Source organism: Anopheles arabiensis, chromosome 2 (assembly GCF_016920715.1).
Source record: "Anopheles arabiensis isolate DONGOLA chromosome 2, AaraD3, whole genome shotgun sequence".
In the NCBI taxonomy this organism is placed as follows: Eukaryota; Metazoa; Arthropoda; class Insecta; order Diptera; family Culicidae; genus Anopheles; species Anopheles arabiensis.
Genome location: NC_053517.1, coordinates 5,500,564 through 5,519,630, shown reverse-complemented (window position 1 = coordinate 5,519,630; position 19,067 = coordinate 5,500,564). Strand labels below are relative to the sequence as shown.

Here is a 19,067-nt window from a genome sequence, read left to right as displayed (position 1 = left end):
GGGGGCGATCCATTTCGTTTGAAAACAAAAAGCTTCAAACAATTCTAATGTACACATATACACGCACACACACACAGCCACGCACACAGACACGCACACGCACGCGCTTAAACAGTCATTTTTCCAGTTGCGGAATGATGAAACAGAAACCAATGTCCAATCGTTTAATTGCCCTAATAAAACTCCTATCAGCTGTGTTTTATTGAAACCAAAACATGTGTGGTCTCGTATTTTTTTTGCACAAATAAAAGCTTTTGATCGTTTCATCTTTTTGAAATGGGACCGCTCAAAAGGGACATTAAACATTTTGGGATCGCTTTTTTCTAGCCTTGGTTTTTGTATAGTTTCGCGCTCTCACTATCGCGCGTGTTTGCATCGTCAGTTCTCTTTGCTTGCTACTAGCGCCACTCCGCATACGGTGGCGACTTGTCGAAGTGCATGCATGTGCGAGCGTTCCAGAGCCAATGGCGCTGTGTTTGTAGCGTGTGTGTGTGCATGGGAATACGCCTTTGAACTAGTTTTCGTTAAACAATAATTACAGGTAAAATATTAATTAAAATAAATAATGCAGCTGTGTGCATGGTTTACACAAGTACACACAGTTCTGCGGGAGCGGGGAAAGCAGGGACAGGGAGCTTCGTTGTGCAAACATTCGGTTCTACCTACTGGTAAGATTGCTTCTTGGAGGGGGGAATGGGAACACAGGATCGAGGATAAAATTGCAATTTCCAAACTGGGAGCACTGTTTCGTCCGGCGCAACTGACCACACATGTACAGATTTTAGGAACACACTTTCCGACTTTCCACCCATCTCGCTCGCCCGCTCGCTCGGTTAGTGTAAGAAGGAATTGCATAGAACGCCCCATCATAGAGCACCGGCTTAGACACTGTCCGCCGTCCGGTTTCACGTATTGTTGTACAGCAGCGATTCTATGCTAAACGGGTTGGGCCTGATGCTGTTGCGCGGTGTGTCACTGCCGGCTCCATCGTCCAGCAGCCCGTCCCCGTCGACGCTGTCCCGGCGCTGCATCGAGCAGTCCTCCGGTTCGTCGCCCGACTCCGCACCGCCCACCACGTCGATCGGATCCTCGTCGTCGTTGTCGTTGTCGTCGTCGTCCTCCGAATCGCTGCCCGAGTTGTTCCGGTGCTGGGATAGGTACTCGGCCTTCAGCGCTTCCAGATCGACGGTAATGCCCTTGGCGCGCAGTTTCCGGGCTTGCCGCTCGAGTGCCTTCGCTATCTTCTTCCGACGGCGGGCTCTGCACGGGAAGAGAGGCGCAAAGAGAGAAAGGATTGTTGTCCGGTTAGTTATGTGGAGTGTGGTGAAGTGATTGTTGTAAATACAATTATTGTTAATGAATCACACGCCGATGTTGTAGGTTAAATGATTAATTATTCTTATCAAGAATGCGAGAAAATGCGCGAGAATGCGATGCATTTGTTGTTTACGCGCGTTGCTCACCCCTGCACCAACAGATGGCGCTACTGTACTGGTTTTGAGCTAGCCTGCTGCAGCACATTGGCTGCAATTTGGCGATGTTTTTGGTCAACACTTTTCCACATTGGACAGTAAATAGGTTTGCTTTCCATTTTTCAATTTGCTTTATCAATCGATACGAATTTCAATTCAAAATTTATCTCCTTCTTCCTTCTTTTTTCTATTTATTTTCTTCATCCAAAATCGAACAGCAACGTGAAACATGTGTTTGCTCCTATTTGGTAGATAATAACAAACCAATGAGCAAATTTTCCAGCAACCAATTTATGGTCACCGATTATCGACCCGGTTGCCGCCCCGCACGAGATGCAATTTGCTTTTGATTACAAAACACTAATTAAAACACCCCAATCGCGTCCCTCTCGGTTCGATTCAGCAGTTTCGGCTGCCACCTGTCACCTGGTGGCCGTTTTTCAAGCGAGGGTGAACACCGTCGCCACCGCCGCCGGGACGAAGGGCGAGAAAAGCGCGTAAACAAAAATGGAAAACACTTGCGCCATTTTGTGTGCGCCCGTGCTCGTCCTGTGGGCGAGGGTTGTCTGTGTTATTGTTTTTGTGTTTCCCTCCCCCGAGGGCGAGTGATTTTCCCCGCATTTTGAACGCGTGTGGTGGAGTTTGTGTAAAATGGCTCCAGTTGCTGTCAGCGTTTCCCGGCCCGCGGGGTGATCCAGGGGGTTTTCAGCTGCCCGTGTGCGCTTCATTTGCACACGCATATGGCTGACGGGATGGATGGATGGAACGAATGGATGTCCTGATGTGCCTGGCGGCGCTTTTTGGCTAAATGTTGTGCATTAAATGGATGCTCATTGGTGAAAAATTGAGAAGGTAAAGGGATTGCCACCATTATTATCTGACTTGTTAGTGGTTTGGAAGGTCGTCCTTTGGCGAAAAAAGTGCGTTTCCAAGCTGTTCAATGCGTTGCGCGCGGAGTAAATTTTAACTAAATTTCTCCTTAAAATCATCGCTTTTGTGTCGGTAATTTATCTCGCAGTCAAAAACCACAACCAAAATAAAATGGAATCTACAGAAGCTTTCAGAAGCTTTTCATTTAATTGCTTGCAGCGAGGGACCACTTACCAACGGCAAAACTATATCAACTACACCCCAAAGCTAATAGAAAAGCGAGTAAAAGAATTACTTTTATTCGGCTGCAATCACATATTTTTGCATTTTGTGAAGCAGCAACACAAACGCAGGATAAGTGCATCGTGCAAAAACAATAAAAAAGTAAAGTGCAACAGGAGCTTAATCCCATTCGAACGGGCACACACAGTATCATCGCTTCAGTAGCTTGTGCGTACTCGCCTCATTCCCGGGGTTTTATGCCCGCTCAGTGGCTCAATCGGTTGGGCAGCAATTTAGTAAGCCTGTGAGGTGTGTAATAAATTTACCAAAGTCAATACAGTCAACCGCGGAACGTCGGAATCGCGAGGGGGAAATTTCGGGGGTCAAAATCGAGCGAATCGATCCCCTGAAACGCTTGCTCCATTACCATAAAGAACTTGAAAAACACTCTCCCTAAAGCACCCGTGATTGTAGTGACAAATTATTATGCCATTTGCGTTGCATATGCATATGCCGATATGCACTTCCCAAAATATGCAGCCAGAGGAATAAAGCCAGAACAACAACCACAAAAAAAAGGCAATTGTGTTTGGCAAGTGGTTACGGTGCCATTAATCTGTGTGTTGTGAGCGAGCGCGCTTGTGTGAGATGTGTTTAATGCTCTCTATTTGTGTCGGGTAAGTTTCGCTTTTTTTTAATAAACTGTTGCTAGTATCTTCTCCGATATTGTGTTCTTGTGCTAGTTTTTAATAAACTTACTTTTCTCGCGCTCGCAGCTCGCTTGGCGGGATCGGTTCACCGGAACAGGACTGCGGATGGGCGTTGTGTGCGGGTCTGCCGGGGCCTTTTTTGGTGTGCTCCTTTTTCCTCCACTTGGCCCTTCGGTTCTGAAACCACACCTGTGGAGAGAGAGAGAGAGAGAAGGGAAAGAGGGTTGAGAAAAAAGAACGGTCCATTTCGAGTAGAAATATTACAGTCTAATGAATAATAAAAAGCTCATCGTGTGACGAGAGTACATGAAAAATCTGTAACAGAAAAGAACTGTGTTTCAACTGTCTCTGTGTCTGTGTCTGTGTGTGTGACTGTATAAATGAATTCATCCTTAAATTCTTCCCATTCCAAACTTCTAAACGGTGTGAAGAATGTCAGTGAAACGGAAAAAAACCCCAGGGCGGCTCGGAGTTGTCCGGCTCTCGGAGGGCTTCATGTCGAGCCTTTACGAACAGTAAATATACGTATTAGCTCAACCATCGGCCATTAATTATTTGGTCCGGAACTGCCGCCTGCCGCGCGCGGCAGTTCGGGATCGGACGATTTTCGGTTCTTTTTTTTGTCGATGCCCGATGCCGAAAAAAGAGCCCAAAAGGGACGAGATCCTCCCGACAAACAGAACGAAAAAGGATGCGCAAGGGAATGGCGGGCAAACGAACTACAGGCAAAAAACAGGGTAAGGGATTAACGTGTGTAACACTTGACTTATGATTTGTTTTTTATGTGTTCCCATTCCCATTCCGCTGAAGCCTGCGTACCAAGCATCAAGCGCAATTGGACGGCAGGCTAGCACCTCGCGCTGTGTGCGCTGATGGCTCAATTTGTTTGTGGCACCGTTTGCCAACAAAGCGCTCCGACACTCCGGGTTGCGCGGTTGAAGTTGAGTTGAAGAGGCGAGAAAATGAACCACGACAAAGTGAGAAAAGGCAAATGCTCATGTTTCTGCTTGTGTCTTACCCTTCGAAGGAGTTACTTTTTAACGTAGAGTTTCGTTACACAGTTATCACGCGCATGTGTGTGTGTGTGTTTGGGTTCCTCACTTAAGGAAGAATTTATGTACACGAATATTCGTTGTCGCTTGGCCACGTTTCATTATGCAAAGCCCATTAGCAGTTGTTGGACAGAAGAAACGCACACACAGAGACTGAAAGCTGCACCTTGCCGAGGCTTAATCCTACCGAATCGAATTTTAATATAAATATTACAAGCTAAAGTTGTAAGCGGCAGCGCAACAGAGCTGCCGGGCAAATGGGATGTTTGGTGCATGTTTGCGCCATTTTCTAGCCCATTTACAAGACCCATCCGCCGGGTCTTGAGCACGCTACGGTTACACCTTGAAGAGCATACTTGTTACAAGCTAACGATCTGCTAGCATGCAGTTTCGAGTTGGGGGCTTCTTTTCTGTTTAACAAAGTACACCAAATTTACGGCTGATAAAGCCAAACCCGGAAGCGGTTAAAATTTCATTACAATGAACCTTACTGTGCGGCAAATGAAACGAATTATTCCGAAAGCAAAAAAAAAAAAAAAATACAGGAGCAGTCAAGCCGTCAAGGGACAGTAAAATTTATGGCGATCTTTTGATGCTCTTTCCCCGGACCACTGCGAAGATGTGGCTTTTTAGTGTCAAAAAGGGAACAGGGCTCGTTTGTCCGATCCGAGTGGGTCGTGCGGTGAGTGGGCCTTTCCCTCACGGTCGATTTGATCGAACATGAATGTTTCAAGGATCATGTGATAAGAAACCGGGTGCATATTGAGTGTTGAAAAAGGGTCAGCAGGCTGTAGCAGGCTTGACGGATGACATCACGCCGCATTATCGACAAGGAATATCGAACATGAGTGGAGGGAAAGTTGAGCAGTGCGAAATGTGTTGCGTTTGTTTAACCATTCCCTATCGCATGCAAATAAATGTGCAGTGCAGAAGTTTATTTGTGTTTTAAAATGCATTTCTGTTGCTTCTGTTAAAAGGAGAGGGGATGAGAGGATGATAAAACTGTTTGAACAAAGATAAAACATAAATGAGTAAAAATCTGAATGTGCTGTGTTCGTAAACAACCAGCGCGCATTGCTTTGATTTTGTTTGTAAACTGGAAAAAGGGTGATCGAACGAGCGAACGGTTGGTGGCACTAGTTTGGCTTTCAAAAACGTCCCAAGAAAGGTCACAAAGCTACAAGATCTTCCCATGGTTTGTTGGGTCAATTTCCCTCTTTCTTTTTTGTTCTTTCAACACCCATCAATCAACACTAATCTAACAACCACTTGTTCACTGTCTCAAAATCACAGAAAATCGCCTCCTGCTGGGTCTGGAAAGTGGCAAACAAATTGTTGCAATTGTTCGACTGGCATTGCGTTTGCACCATTAACATGGAGAGCTTGTTAGTGTCGGAACAGCGCCGTCGGAAGCTGGAAGTCGTCCGCTAAGCCGAGAGAGCCGCCGAGCAAAATAGACAAACCCCCATCCCGTTGTGCCGGCTAGACAAAACGACCCACCATCGGCAGCGTTTGAAAGCATTTGTGGCTGTTGGCATTGAACTTCCGGCGCGAAAATGGTCGGCCCTTGCTTTTTTTTGTGCCAGCCAGCCGGAGGTCACACCTGCGGTTCTGCGGCCGATCAGAACGCAGACGCAGCTATGACGCACGTACGATCGTGTACGATCGTGTGCGAGGGGAGAAGATTTTGTGTGCAATTTTCCTAACGGTTGCTGGCGAGCTGGGGGGGAAATTAGCAGCTGAGGTTACTAAAGCGGCTTTCATCTCTAGCTTGCGTAAATTCGACACAGCAGGTCGGCTTAATTTTCACCTTAAATAGATACATTGAACCTGCGGAGGTTAAATTGGATGCTGTAGCGTTGATTGAGGCGGAGTGTAAGTGTACGATGTAACTCAATCCACAAGCTCTTTACCGGTTTTGTTTACGAACGATTGAAACGATCCAGCAGGACTTTCGTTCGCACGATGTACATCGAACGAATAGAATACTTTAAACGACCAACTCGCAACGACACGCGCCAGTGACAGTGTTTGAGCTACTTTCGTGCAAACAATCTCTCGGGCAAGCAACTACCTTCAACTTGTTCAGTCACTGTACGTGAATCATTTCTATGCACCAATGGCAATCCCCTTTTCGAGACGGGTGAATCTATTTTCCTGTCAATGCCGGGCCCAACACCCAAAAGGAATTGACTTGATTGCAGCCGCGTACGCAAACGCTGACAGCAGAAGAAGTTTGATTTATGGCACATTTTGACAGACCATCTTCCAGATCCTTAAGGCAAGCCAGCTAGGGTGCCACTGAAAGACAGTCGGGGGAGAGGCAAAAAAGCGGAAATTTAATACTTCCGCCTCTTGGCTTTGATAAAGTGGTACGCTACACCGCGCGACACCGTCTTGTGCAAAAGACGGTAAGTTGCCCGTTTCCCGTCCTTCGGGCACTTTAATTGAAGTAAATATTTTCTTCACCCTGCCATTGTCCGTCTAAATTGGTTGCTCCCGTTGCTGTACAAAAAAAAAGAAGAAAGAAGAAAATCACGTTGCATTCACAATCCGAGCCCTTTTGGTCTCGTTTTGCGCTCTTTTGTGACCCGTTTAACCGTTTGTCGTCCTTTGGAACGTGTGTCCTTTGGAGAGTGTGCTAAACGAAATAGCAATGGTTTTTTTGCTCCCTCTCTCTCTCTCTCCGCTCCTAATGCCTGTCACTTGGCGCTCAGGTATAGCACAGAAACAGGCGCCAAATGTGTCCGAGGCCAGCCGTGGACAAAGCATCATCCTGCACGGTCGAACAGCGGGGACCGAAATGCTGGCTGGTGAATGATTGATGGTGATTACATCCGGCCGTCCCCGAACAAGACACACACACGAACGCTCAAATTTGAACACACCGATATGCGTATTGTTTTTTGTTGAATTATTTATTACACCGCTCTAGTCTTCCCCACCCCATTCACCCATCTAATTCTGATGTGTGTGTGTTCCAAGGCTGCGAGTGGCTAGTGCTTCAAGGCTTAAAAGTTGAGCTGTATCCTGGTGAATGGGTGGGTTGTCGTCGTGCGTTTCGTTTGTCACCATCAGACACTTGTCGGGACATTGGCAATGGAGCCCAAACGAAGGTGGTGGGGCTCCATTGACGGTGGCCTAATTTGTTATCCTGAAAAGTGTCTCCAATTTCGAAAGGAACTGGCGACGGTTACAGGCAGCAAGTGTAATTTACAAGGTAGTTAGGCCCGTAAGAAAATAGCACAGTAAATGAATAGAATTGATCGATAATTCAGGGCAATTGAAATCGTTCACAGTGGAATGGCATTAATAGTTGAGTAGAGCTGGTAGAAACTGAATAAAAGCCAAATGTCTAAAGTCACTTGTATTTCCATTTTTCGCTCGTTTTCACATAAAAAAAAACACCATTATAAGGAATAATTTAGGTGAGACATTGACTTAAGACCAAACGATCCTTCCAGACTAAAATGGCAGATGTACACCATCCTATTTCACACCTATTTTTGATGTAATTTTTATGCACCACAGTCACATCGCACCCTTCGCTTTCCCGGGAAGCGTCAAGGGTCATCTTTCTGGTGCAGCAAACCCCGGCGCAGAATAAATCGTTATCTATGACGTTTGCAGACCAACAATAGGCATCGAGGCGGGATCGAAGATAAAGAATCACAGGCCTGCCTCAAGTTAACTGCCGACAGATTTGAGAGGGGCAGGTCCGAAATATGTGACAACCGCAAAATGATTCGAATCTCGTATTCGATGATTCGTCACCGCACACATCTGGGCGATTATTTTGATATTCTCGATTGTTGCCCGATGTGTGGTGGACTCGGTGGACAGCGTTATCTCGACAGCATTCGGTGCGGAACGGGCTTTATTAATATGGAAATGGTGTAATACTTTTGCGCCGAAGGGAGCTATGTGTGCTGATAGTATGTGTGTGCTTCTTCTTTGTTCCAGCATCCCTTGTTTTGTGTGGGGGAGAAGAAGCATGAAGGCACTCCAGGCAAAAAGGCAAACTATTGGAGGTGCTCTGAATTCACTGCACATAGGAGAAAAATCGTACTGGTGAGTTGTTTAAACTTCTAACCGACACAGTGCTTTAGCTCCTGTCCAGAGTCCTGTGGGAAGCGTTTATCAAAAAACTTACCAAAACTTACCAAACACAAATGAAAACAACGCTTCGTTCGTTTACTTTTGCATTTTTCTGGAACGGAGAGGTAATCACATCAAAACTATGACGATACAATTCCCATAGCATCCCTCCCTCCCCCCCTCATATCTCGAAGGGATACATAAATACATGCAGCAGCAAAGGGGAGACAAACTTCAATCCGTACGACTTTCCAAACTGCACCATACCCATCTACCCAGACTCCAAAACAGCAAGTGCGAACATGAAGGATGCGCAAAAGATGAGGATAAATTACGCACACGGGTTGCGTGGCCTGCCACGTTTCCCCTCCACACAATAGCGCCGGAAGGGATCGGACCGCTGGACGGTGTCAGAAATCGGTTACAACTTTAAATCGACTTCGCAAAATGATTTATTAAGTGTTTTAATTAATGAACACACCGAGCGAACACCACCGAGGGCTACAAGTATGTGGCTACAGTGCCAGGCGTCATACGGCGACCATCGTACAGGTATCCCGATGGGGGTAGAGAGGGGGAGGGGAGGAAGGGGATGAGGAAACCCCAACTCGAGGCCGTGGCACACGGATTTCATCTTCACCGAAAAGGGTGCCGAAAAGGGCAGCAAAGGTGAACACGAACGGCGTGCTGTTTTGAAATTCCTCTCCTCGCCTTCCAAAAGAAATGCCTTCCAGCTGGAAGATGTGATTAAAAACTAGCCTCGTTTCGAGCCTTTGCGGGAGGGGGAAGGGGGAGGGAGACTGTTACAGTGGGCAGAGTAATAACCTTCACACAACATTATTATAACTCTGGAAACTATTTAGCAGCAGCACTGGGAGGGAGTGCCCCAGCAAACGGGATAAGCCCTTACCCATGCCTTATTTGGCTCGTTTGAAGCCGTTCTTCAAAATTAAGTTGTTAAGGCTTCGGTTTCGGTCTCGATTAGCACGGGTGAGATGAAGGCAACAACAACAACAAAAAACACCCATACCAACACACGCCTTTAGAGTCTGGACTGGAAGCCAAAGGCAATGGAAGCACGGTAAAAATCATTAGCTTCACGCTCATTTCAAAAAATCCCAACGGGCGAACGGAACTGTGCTGGCTGGCCGACCGACCGAGAGAGAACGCCACGGTTGTGCGGCTACGAGGCAAAGTTCTTCGCGATTGGATGTGTTTTTGTGTGTGCTCCCTCTCTCTCTCGCTCTCTGTGTATGTGCGAGAACGGTACCCGTAAAGGTAATTAATTTTAATCAATTTTCTATACCCAAATGAAACCTCCTGAATGTGCCGAAAAAAGTTTCGATTTTTCGAACCCCACCCCACCCCGTTCTCAGGTGGTTTCCCTTCTGTGCAGGTTCTCCGGGTTCTGAGTGGAACAGAAACGTTCTCATTAGTCACACGTACGCGCTGCCAGCCAGCCATCTTCCGCGGAGGAGAAGAGGATGCAAAAGGGTGCACGTTGCTATGGAGCCCAGCGCAGGGTGATTGGGTGTTGGTTGTTGGTGAGTGTTGTTTTGATCTGAGAGCAAGAAAAAAAAGAAAGGGGAGCATTGCGAGCAAATTACACACGAGAGCCCTTTTGGGGATGATGTTTTCTTATCGGCAAGACGTGATAGCGGTTGGAGAACGTTTTTACGAGCTGGTGGCACTTCTTTGTGTTGCGCTGCTCCTCGGAAGGACGTACACGAGCAGGATGAACAAGTTGAAGGTCTTTCCAAGCTCAACACTAAAGGTGTGATGATATTGACGTATGTGCACGCTTTTATGATCCTTCTTTCAGCGGTGAAATGGCCTTAAGGAAGTTGGAGATCATCACAGCGGAGTCCTTGGTTGTTAGCCCTTGGCAAGATGGTGCTTCCATCCTGCAGCTTGACGTCTGATTTAGGACAGTCACAAGCGAAGGATGTACCGGTTCGCACTTTTGGTCAACCTTTCGCCGGTGTGTCTGTCGCGGCAGAAGGGTTTTGCCGAAGGATGAAATGGAAACGGTAATTATTTGCTTTTTCTACACGACTTCCATCAAACTCAGTCCCTCGGAAGGCTCGGCGGGCGAGTTTGTGAGTGTGATGAGCCCAAAACTATGAAATGTGGAGACGTAGAGATAGCCTTGTTATGGTTTTAAGGGTCTAATATAACCAATTTCCAACAAGGAATACATGTACAGTCAAGTAAGCTCAAGATATAGGACCTTCAACTGTTACATATGTTACAATATCTGGATTGACATACGGATTTCGTGTCATTTTAAATCTTAAAATTAAGGAATAAACTTCTAAATTTTGAATTGGAGAATGAGGTTGTTGTTGAGCAGTTAGAAGCTGCTGTTGAAGAGTACTTTTGTCCTAATATTCATTCGATACTGCTTCTTTAAGAAATAACCCCTTCAACTACATAGAAGATCAATTGTGTTGGTCATATACAATAAGTCCACGAGTCGATAGCTTGAAGCTGCAGCTATTGTTCCATCTCCATTATAATTCAATCTAATCTTCAGTCTTGGACGTTTAAATTGTGGAATTAACTAGCAACTATCTGTGTATTTGTCGCATTAACTTCATAGCGCATTGTGTCAACTTCCACCATTAGCTTTCGACAGTCGATTGAGTTTCTCAGGATATTTCCCTCCCCGTGCATCCCATTCAACAATGGTCGATTTGCGATTATTAATATCAACAATGAAACGACACAATGTGTAATCCCACAGCTATGCTCAATTACATCTTTCTTTCCCCACCCTCCTCTGGCTTGTGTGTGTGTGAGTGTAACGATTGAATGAAGAATTAATCTCCAATTGGGAGGCCACGATGCATTGTGAGTCTCCTCCTCCTCCTTCTTTGCCGTTGCGTGCCGAAGCTCCAAAACGCGCCTCTTCACATTGTTATGACATCGGGCGCGAGGTGATGCGGTGATTCGCCCGTTCGAAAAGATTCGTGTGAAAATTCGTGCGGCCAGCTCGAACCCGCCCTACGAGTCGACCGCAACGACGAGGTGTGGAGTGACTTGTTCGAGGCGTTAGAGCCTATTTTCCAATTGCTCCTATCCATTACCTAACGGTGCTAATTCCAAACGATAGGATGATGACTTTATGTTTTTTTCCCTCACTTCTCTTCCATTCCTTTCCTTCTATCTCTGCTACCCCAGAGTCTCTCCCAGCAGCTCCCTGCTGTTGGTGGTGGTTGAGATTTATCAATTTTCTCCCGAGTTTTGTTTTCTTCACACCTTCACAAACATCTTCATTTGCCGCAAACCGGGGTTCCAAGATTCCAAATCCGCTCCAGGGTCGGGGCCTTTCCACCTCCTACTCCTTCTGCTTCTTCGGACGATCAGCATGAGATCATGAGATCATATTATATGGCCACCGTTCGTACCTCGCTTTCTCGTATCCCTTCCTGTAACTAACAGCAACGACGACGACGATGATGATGATGATGATGATGAGGATGAAGTTACCTATTCCAAGACACAATGGCGCGCGCGATCCGTTCCGGTGGTTTCGGGAGAGGTGGGACCTCGGTGGCCCGACTCGTTTGCGTTGCCCGTGCGTTCGGTTCGGGCTGTTTCGATCGATCGATAATTCTGTTTTTCCTTCGCACACCGCGCAGTCAGCCGGCAGCCCCCGCGGCGGCGGCGGCGGCGGCTGCTCTCAGTCACAGCGGGAAGGGTGTGAATGTATAACAAGTCTATTAATATTGAGAAACTAATTTTTCCTGACGGCTTTCATAAGTTATACATGTGCCTTCGGAAATGGGAGTCTCGGCGCGGCTGTTGTGGCTACGCTGTGGCTGCGTTTGAGCTGCGTTTGGGGTTGGGTTTCACCAGAAAGGGGAAGATTGAATATTTTACACCTTTTTTCCTCCCTGGACCGGCCCAGGTTGAGTTATATTGAATTCGATGTATTCAATAGGGTGGAGAAAGGGCTTGTGCTTGTTATTAAAAGGTGTGGGGGGAGTGTTAATGAATTTTGTTGCCAATTCACTGCTTTACTCACAAAGTGAGGTGAAAAGTGTTGATTTTTACAATATTATTTGTTTCTTGGATAATTTTCTATAAAATATTTAAAGATGTTGCCTGCCTTAAACCGTTCGATCTTCAAATTCCAACAAAACACCCAGGCATCGATTGGAACGATCACCGATTAATAGGGAACGGAAAAAAAAGAACCACAATAAAAAACAATTTACGATCCTTAAGCCGGACGGGAATCGTCCTCCGACTTGGAATCGTAGCCGGGCTGGAACCGACGGGCGCGTAAATTGAGAAATAGAAGGATCGAATGTGTGCCTGTGTGCACAAAAATGGATAAAAAACATGAAATGTCTTCTGGCAAATGATGACGGCCAAACCGGGCAGCAGCAACGGCAACAGCAGCAGCCGCCGCACCACCAGAAGTAAATTGAGAGTTTGATTAATGGTTCAAAATATCTGTTAATACAAAATCTCATTTACATTTCTAACCCATGCCGCTAGTGGTGGTGGTGCTGCTCCGGTCAGTATGGAGTCGTTTAAATGTGCGTTTTTGTTGTTCTGACTCTCTCTCTCTCCATGTCTCTCTCTATCTCTCTGTTCAGTTATTATTCGATTGTGTGAAGCAAGATGGTTTCGGGGTTCTGTGTTTTTTTTTGTTCATCTTCCTCACTCAGAGTTTCCCTGGGATTGGCTTTATGTTGCCGTTATTATTGCTATTATGTTTATCATTATTCATATGAGAATCGAGGTTCGTTCTCATACCCGGGTCGGGATATCAATGGAATAGAATCTTTGGCGGGTTTTTTTTCTTCTCTCTCTCTCTCTCCTCCGTTTCCCCGCTGGAGACGTCTCCCGCTGGTCCCGTGTTCCAGGTGTTTGATACGTAACGCCCGAAATTATCCGACGATGATGGTAAGCGTTTCCCTTTTGCGCAGCTCGAGTGTTGGCGTATTTTGGGTGTTGGGTGTAAATTGTTTCCTATTGTTCTGCTCCCCTCCGTTTCACGAACGGGGGGCGGTTATGTTTCAACCATCAACCAATCCGTGGCTTGCGATCTGTTGTTGCGTACAGTTAACTAATCTAATGTAGCTGTGTTTCTTGTGCCATGGAATAGGCACGCACACACGCCGACACCTTAAGCCCAAAAATGAATAATCTTTAAATGATACATATTTATAGGGCTTGCGAGAAAATTAAATTGACACGACTTCCAGCACGAGCATTATGCTTTCCTAATGTCTTTAGCAAACGGCCAAACCTCCCCAATCCAGTCAGCCTGGGTCTTATTCCGCTAACACATTATGGTGGAAAGCCGATTAAAAAAATCGATTTTTAATTTAATTCCAACTGCCCACGAGATCGGCCGTGCCTGCCGCAGCCAACAAAATAATAAAAAACGCGGCGAATGATATACATGAATTATGAGCTGGTACTGATCGCGGTCTATTGATTTCGTGCAGACACACAAAAGGCGCACGTTCGATCCGAGCGGCAACCGATGATGACGACGACGACGACGGTGGCTATAAAACGGATCACATCAGCACATTTTAACGAGCCGGGATACCGAGGAGTGTATGGTTCGGAGCAAAAGCAAAAAAAAAAACGTGTATATTACGAACGATGAAGGCTCAGACGGACCGGGATGGGATGGGAGGGGGAAGGGTGGTCGATTTTTAATTTACATTTTTCAAAGAAGGCTAGCCGGCCTCATCGGTCACTAATATAATCATCGGCAGCGGATGCGAGCGGCAGGAAAAACCCCCCTACCCGAACGAGACGGCATGACACACAGACACACACAAAGCAGCGCGCGCGAAAGAAATGATTAACTTAACTATTTACGCGATGACAACTGATCTTGATAAATAGGCAGCGAGTGGTTGTGGGATGTACAACAACAACAACAACAACAAAGGGGAAAACGCATCCCCACCAAACGCGCGTGTGTTGCATGTAAATTGTTGACAAGCGAAAAGGAGCCAGCCTGCTGCGTCCGATGGGCGGATCTTTGTCCGTTGCGGACGCCGTTGAATAGTTTGATGAGATTGTAGGAGGCATTGAGCATGATTTTAAATAGTTGTGAAGCAGCTTTTGAGTCGAATCTATTGTGTGTGTGTGTGTGAGGATGTTAATTTCCCGACCGAAAGACACGATGTTGTACAATGGAAATAACATTTGCAGCAATTAATAACGAGAGTAACAGGCAAGCAGGCAGGCAGACTAGACAAGACCGACAGACGGGAAATAATTGTATGAAGTTTTGCAAAAGGAGTGTATCGGTTCTTGTGTTGTTTACCATTCACATAAGCAATAAGTGTAAGAAGGCTTAATTAATGATGTTTCTCGTTGTTAAAAAAGCTCGTTTTCCAACACGCTTCCAGTTGTCTTATTGGAAAAGTAAAACAATTTAATTACTTTTTAATAATCCTGCATACACGGTCATGTTTAAAATAACGACGAAAAAATGCCATGTTTATTTCAAATTAAATAACAATAATTATGCCACGCACAGTGTGCAAAAAAAAGCACAACAATAAAAAAACTCAATTTTACCATTTCAATTGCTCTTCCCTTTTCCTTCGAGCTATGAACGGATACATTATGGTACGAAATCACGTTTCAATGTGTTTTGATCGTAGCACGTGCGCCTTCGAAACATCTCATCATTTATATTCGCATCATAAGTTCGTTGCGGCTTCGTGTTACACAGATTCAAATTCAATTCGGCGAACCAGAGATGAGAGGTTGAATCATCACAAATATAAATAAAATTATATTGCAAATAAAGCGTGAGTTTTGCAGCGTGAATTGATCGATTTCATTCCGTTTGCTGTACGTGCTTGCTTCCGTTTTTACGCAAAAAGAAAAACCGTGCACAAATCAGAAATACAATTTCTGATTTAGCTCTAAAAGCTCCCCAAACGATACTTCCCCAGCAGGGAGAGAGTCCAGCAGCAAAGTTTATGAACCATTCAATCATCCATTTCCGAAACTGGGGCCGGCCCTACGGACACAACAACTACACTGACCCTTCATAAAAGGAGCGAAGAAGCTGCAATACGTCGATAGGCGTAGCTCCTTCGCCTTTACTTTATTACGACAACAAGCTCTAATAAATCACCGCAAACCGGGAACGTAAATGTTCCAGATATTAAATTTAATTCGAACAGATTTTTAGCACATTACGGCCAGTTGATTCGTTTTGGTACACCCGTGGGCCGGTCGGAGAGGAGGGAATGGAGGGCTTGATTCCTTCGAGCCTTTTCCATTCAATTCTCGTTATCCAATTGAGTGGACACGATGGGAGTGTTACGAGGGTGGCAATGGCGCCGGGATGTTGTCGAAGGGAAAACCACAAGCCACCCGCAAAATGCAACCCCCGGAATGTTCTTCCCCTCGTAGCCAGCAGGGTTCGGTTTCGCTGCCTCGCTGCCAAGGGTCATTTGTCGAATGTCAGAGCAGGCGAGGTGCTTCGAAGGCGAGTGCGGGCAGGATGAAGTGCTGGCAGGATGAAGTCAATGAGGCTGGGCTTCATTTTCGCTCCCTTCTGCTACTTCGCTTTGATAAGGGCCAGGGTGTCCCACGGGTGCTATGATGGAGGAGCAGCGCACACGAAACACGTCGTCGGCAGTGTGAAGATCGATTTCGAGAAGGAAAACAATCATCAGCAACGTCATCAAACCGTTTTCGTTGTCGGCCCATCTGTGACGATGGTGGATGGGGGTGGCAAATGTACCTCATCGTGATGAGGTCTTCGTGGCCAGTCACGTAACGACACACACACACAATTCGATAAGGTTCGATGGGCAGAAGTGAGCTTTAAATACACATTCAAAAGCCATCCAATGGTTGGAGGTACAACAGGACACTAACCAGTAAGAACGCTGTTAAAAAGCTCCATTTTTGCGGCATTTTAACGCTGACTTGTAACAAATTGTCCTTCATCCTTCAACCCGGACTCGAAATCCCATCAATTGTATCCCTATTGTTTGACGCCTTGAAACAGTTAATTACGGCATACGGTAACGCCGAGAGCGTCAGAACGGAGCAGTGTGTGCTGCACACATCTCCTCATCGCCATGTAACACGCCCTTCGAACAAAGATCTTCTGCCGGCTTCCCCATCCCAGCAGCAAACTGGCTGACAATTTCCCTCAAGTACACGTCAGGGAAGGTGGTCGTGTAGAATTAATTCCACTGCACACGGAGCTGCCCACAGAGCGAGGGAAAAAACGCCCGGTACAAACGCTGCACAAATAGCAGCGCCCTCCCCCCGGTTCCCGTCAATAGGGATTTAAGTAATAATAATATTGTTGTTATGCTAGATTATTACATTTGCGCTACCGCAAAGCTAACGCGAAAGTCGATGAAAAAATCAGCGGGAGACAAACGACGAAACGAACGAAACAAGCACAAGACACAAGGGGGAGAAAGGTGGCACAAGCAAAGAATGAAACAGTTTGAATTCCAGCCATCCGCCACCCGGAGCCGACTCCGGTAAGGATGACACTTGTTTACTCTTGGCCGGTCAGTACCGCACCACCAGTAAGTACCTCTCGTACATGGCAAGAAAGAGGAAAGAGGGTGGATGGGTGAAAATAAATGGGAACAGATTTTATTACACGCCGAGTTTGAGTGAAAAGTAAACAGGGGTAATGAAGTTTCCCTCATCTTTTTGTGTGAGCCCGAGCATCATCATTCCCCTTGCAACGGTCGGTATGAATAGGGGACGCTGATGCTCTTTTTCCTTCTCCAAGGGGTTTTGCCTGAATTGAAGGATTTGTAATGCAGCTTCAGGCTTCAACTTGTGGGCTTGGATGTGTGATGGTGAAGTGTTTTTTTTTTTTTTTTGAGAGGAAGCAAGCAGGAAGGTAATAGAATTTGTAATAAAGTAGTGCCCTTGTAATTACCATTTTTATTAGGAAAAAGGTTTCTCTTTGCGCACGGAGATTAAGTAGGAGCATTGTCGCAATGTTGTAACATATTTGTTGTTACTATATAATTGTATCGTATTTATGGTTGTGTTTTGAGACAAAGAAAAAGAGTCCTGAGCGTCTTAGTCATTTTCCCTTTTCGGTGAGCGATCAAGGAACAAGCAGCTTCGCTGACATCGTCCTCTTACGCCGTATAAGAAAACAGGATAATTACAAGTCAAAATCGTCAAGTGTACGAGCAGCCCCTTTTGCACAAACGCCGAGCATGCGCGCCCAAGTGGCTGCTGCTGGTGATGATGATGATGCTGCTGCTGGGGACGGTGATTGTTGTAACAAATGATGTTTCCTTCCCTGTGTAGCTTCAACAACCCTCCAGCGAGCCGTTCAACTGCCAGGCTACACTTTTCCACCCTCCATCTCGCATGGTGCGTTCTTCAGCATTTTCGGGAAAGATGTTGAATAATTTATAGCACATTTGAGGTTACCGCTCAAGCGCTCGCGCTGCCATGGACGAACGAATCTGCTCAAATTGAAATGATCCTAGCGAAGCGAGCGAGCGAGCCGCAGGGACCGAATTGGGCTAGAAGAGGGACCACGGGGCGAGCCCGTTTATCCGCGCAAAAATCAAACCACCAACCAAAGGGCACACAGATTTATGTGGTTGTTGTTTGGGATTTACACCCCATGGCGGTAGGGAAAAAGAAAGGTGTGACAGGCACGCATTGCGTTTTCCCTCCGAATTCCTGCGGGGCAGATTTCTGTGCCAACTGGGGCAGGCGGCACGCAACAACCATCCCGAGATGAGATGGCAAGTGATTTGGAAAATCTTTTGCAAATCGAAACAGTAGTGTATGAAAGGGGACCCGCGCAACGACGACGACGACCAATCCGACGATGGGATGTTGTTGTTGAAAATATTAACAAAACCCTCGCGCGGATCCTTCCAGCAAAGCTGCAATAGAGCATCAAACAAAACGGACAAGGGGATTTGTTGTCGCTTGTGTCGAGATATACATAAAGAGAGAGAATAATTGTAACAAACGTAGGAATGACTATTATTATTTTTATTGTCTCGATTGTGTTGTTCGGCGCGAGGACGACCCCTTAAGCAAGCTAATTCTTCCATTCTAATTAGATTAGTATTAGGTGCAACTCAGCTCGACGGGGTTCATTGGAAGTGGCGTTTCGCTTTCGGAAGAGAAGGAGGGTTCAGTAGGCTTTGAAATCGTTTATCTCGCTTTAGTTGTTAATTAAAGTGGTATAAAAGGCACATAACGGTGCACTTTGCTGGTTAGATTAGAGCACTTCATTTGCGTGAGAGCGTGTGGATCCGCTCTAGGCTCCGAATAAAATAATTCATAAATTTAAATCAAACCCAAAAATTGACCATTTTTTCCATAGACACCCTGCTTTCACCTATTTTTAAAAAAGCAAAAATACCTCAAAATATTGGCCAATGCTGCACTAATTCCTTTTTGGGGCGCAGGCACCGGTTTGAAGTACAGCACACATTTCCCTATCATTTCACATCCGATCAAAATTTATGAGGCACCAAATTGAAATTAAATGCATTTGCTCAACCCAACCCCCTCCCCGCACCACACTCCAGTTTGAATGGGTAACAATACAATGAATACATGAATGAGATTGTTCCTGCATGCATTGGTATGAGTCGGTGTGTGTCTGTGTGTGTGTGCGC

General features: G+C 46.0%; 1 protein-coding gene across 5 annotated transcripts in view; it reads right to left on the bottom strand.

Annotated features, from left to right (window-relative positions):
* Nucleotides 1–230: 230 nt before the first annotated feature.
* The window catches only part of LOC120896487 (homeobox protein unc-4), a 61,508-nt gene continuing 42,671 nt past the window's right edge, over nt 231–19,067 (bottom strand). For all 5 annotated transcript variants that reach the window (XM_040300650.1, XM_040300651.1, XM_040300647.1 and 2 more), the window contains exons 4-5: nt 3,324–3,463; nt 231–1,260 (exon numbers count right to left, since the gene is read on the bottom strand). In XM_040300650.1, the coding sequence (XP_040156584.1) occupies nt 906–1,260; nt 3,324–3,463 (495 nt within the window). In that variant the 3' untranslated portion in view covers nt 231–905. The remainder of the gene's footprint in view (nt 1,261–3,323; nt 3,464–19,067) is intronic.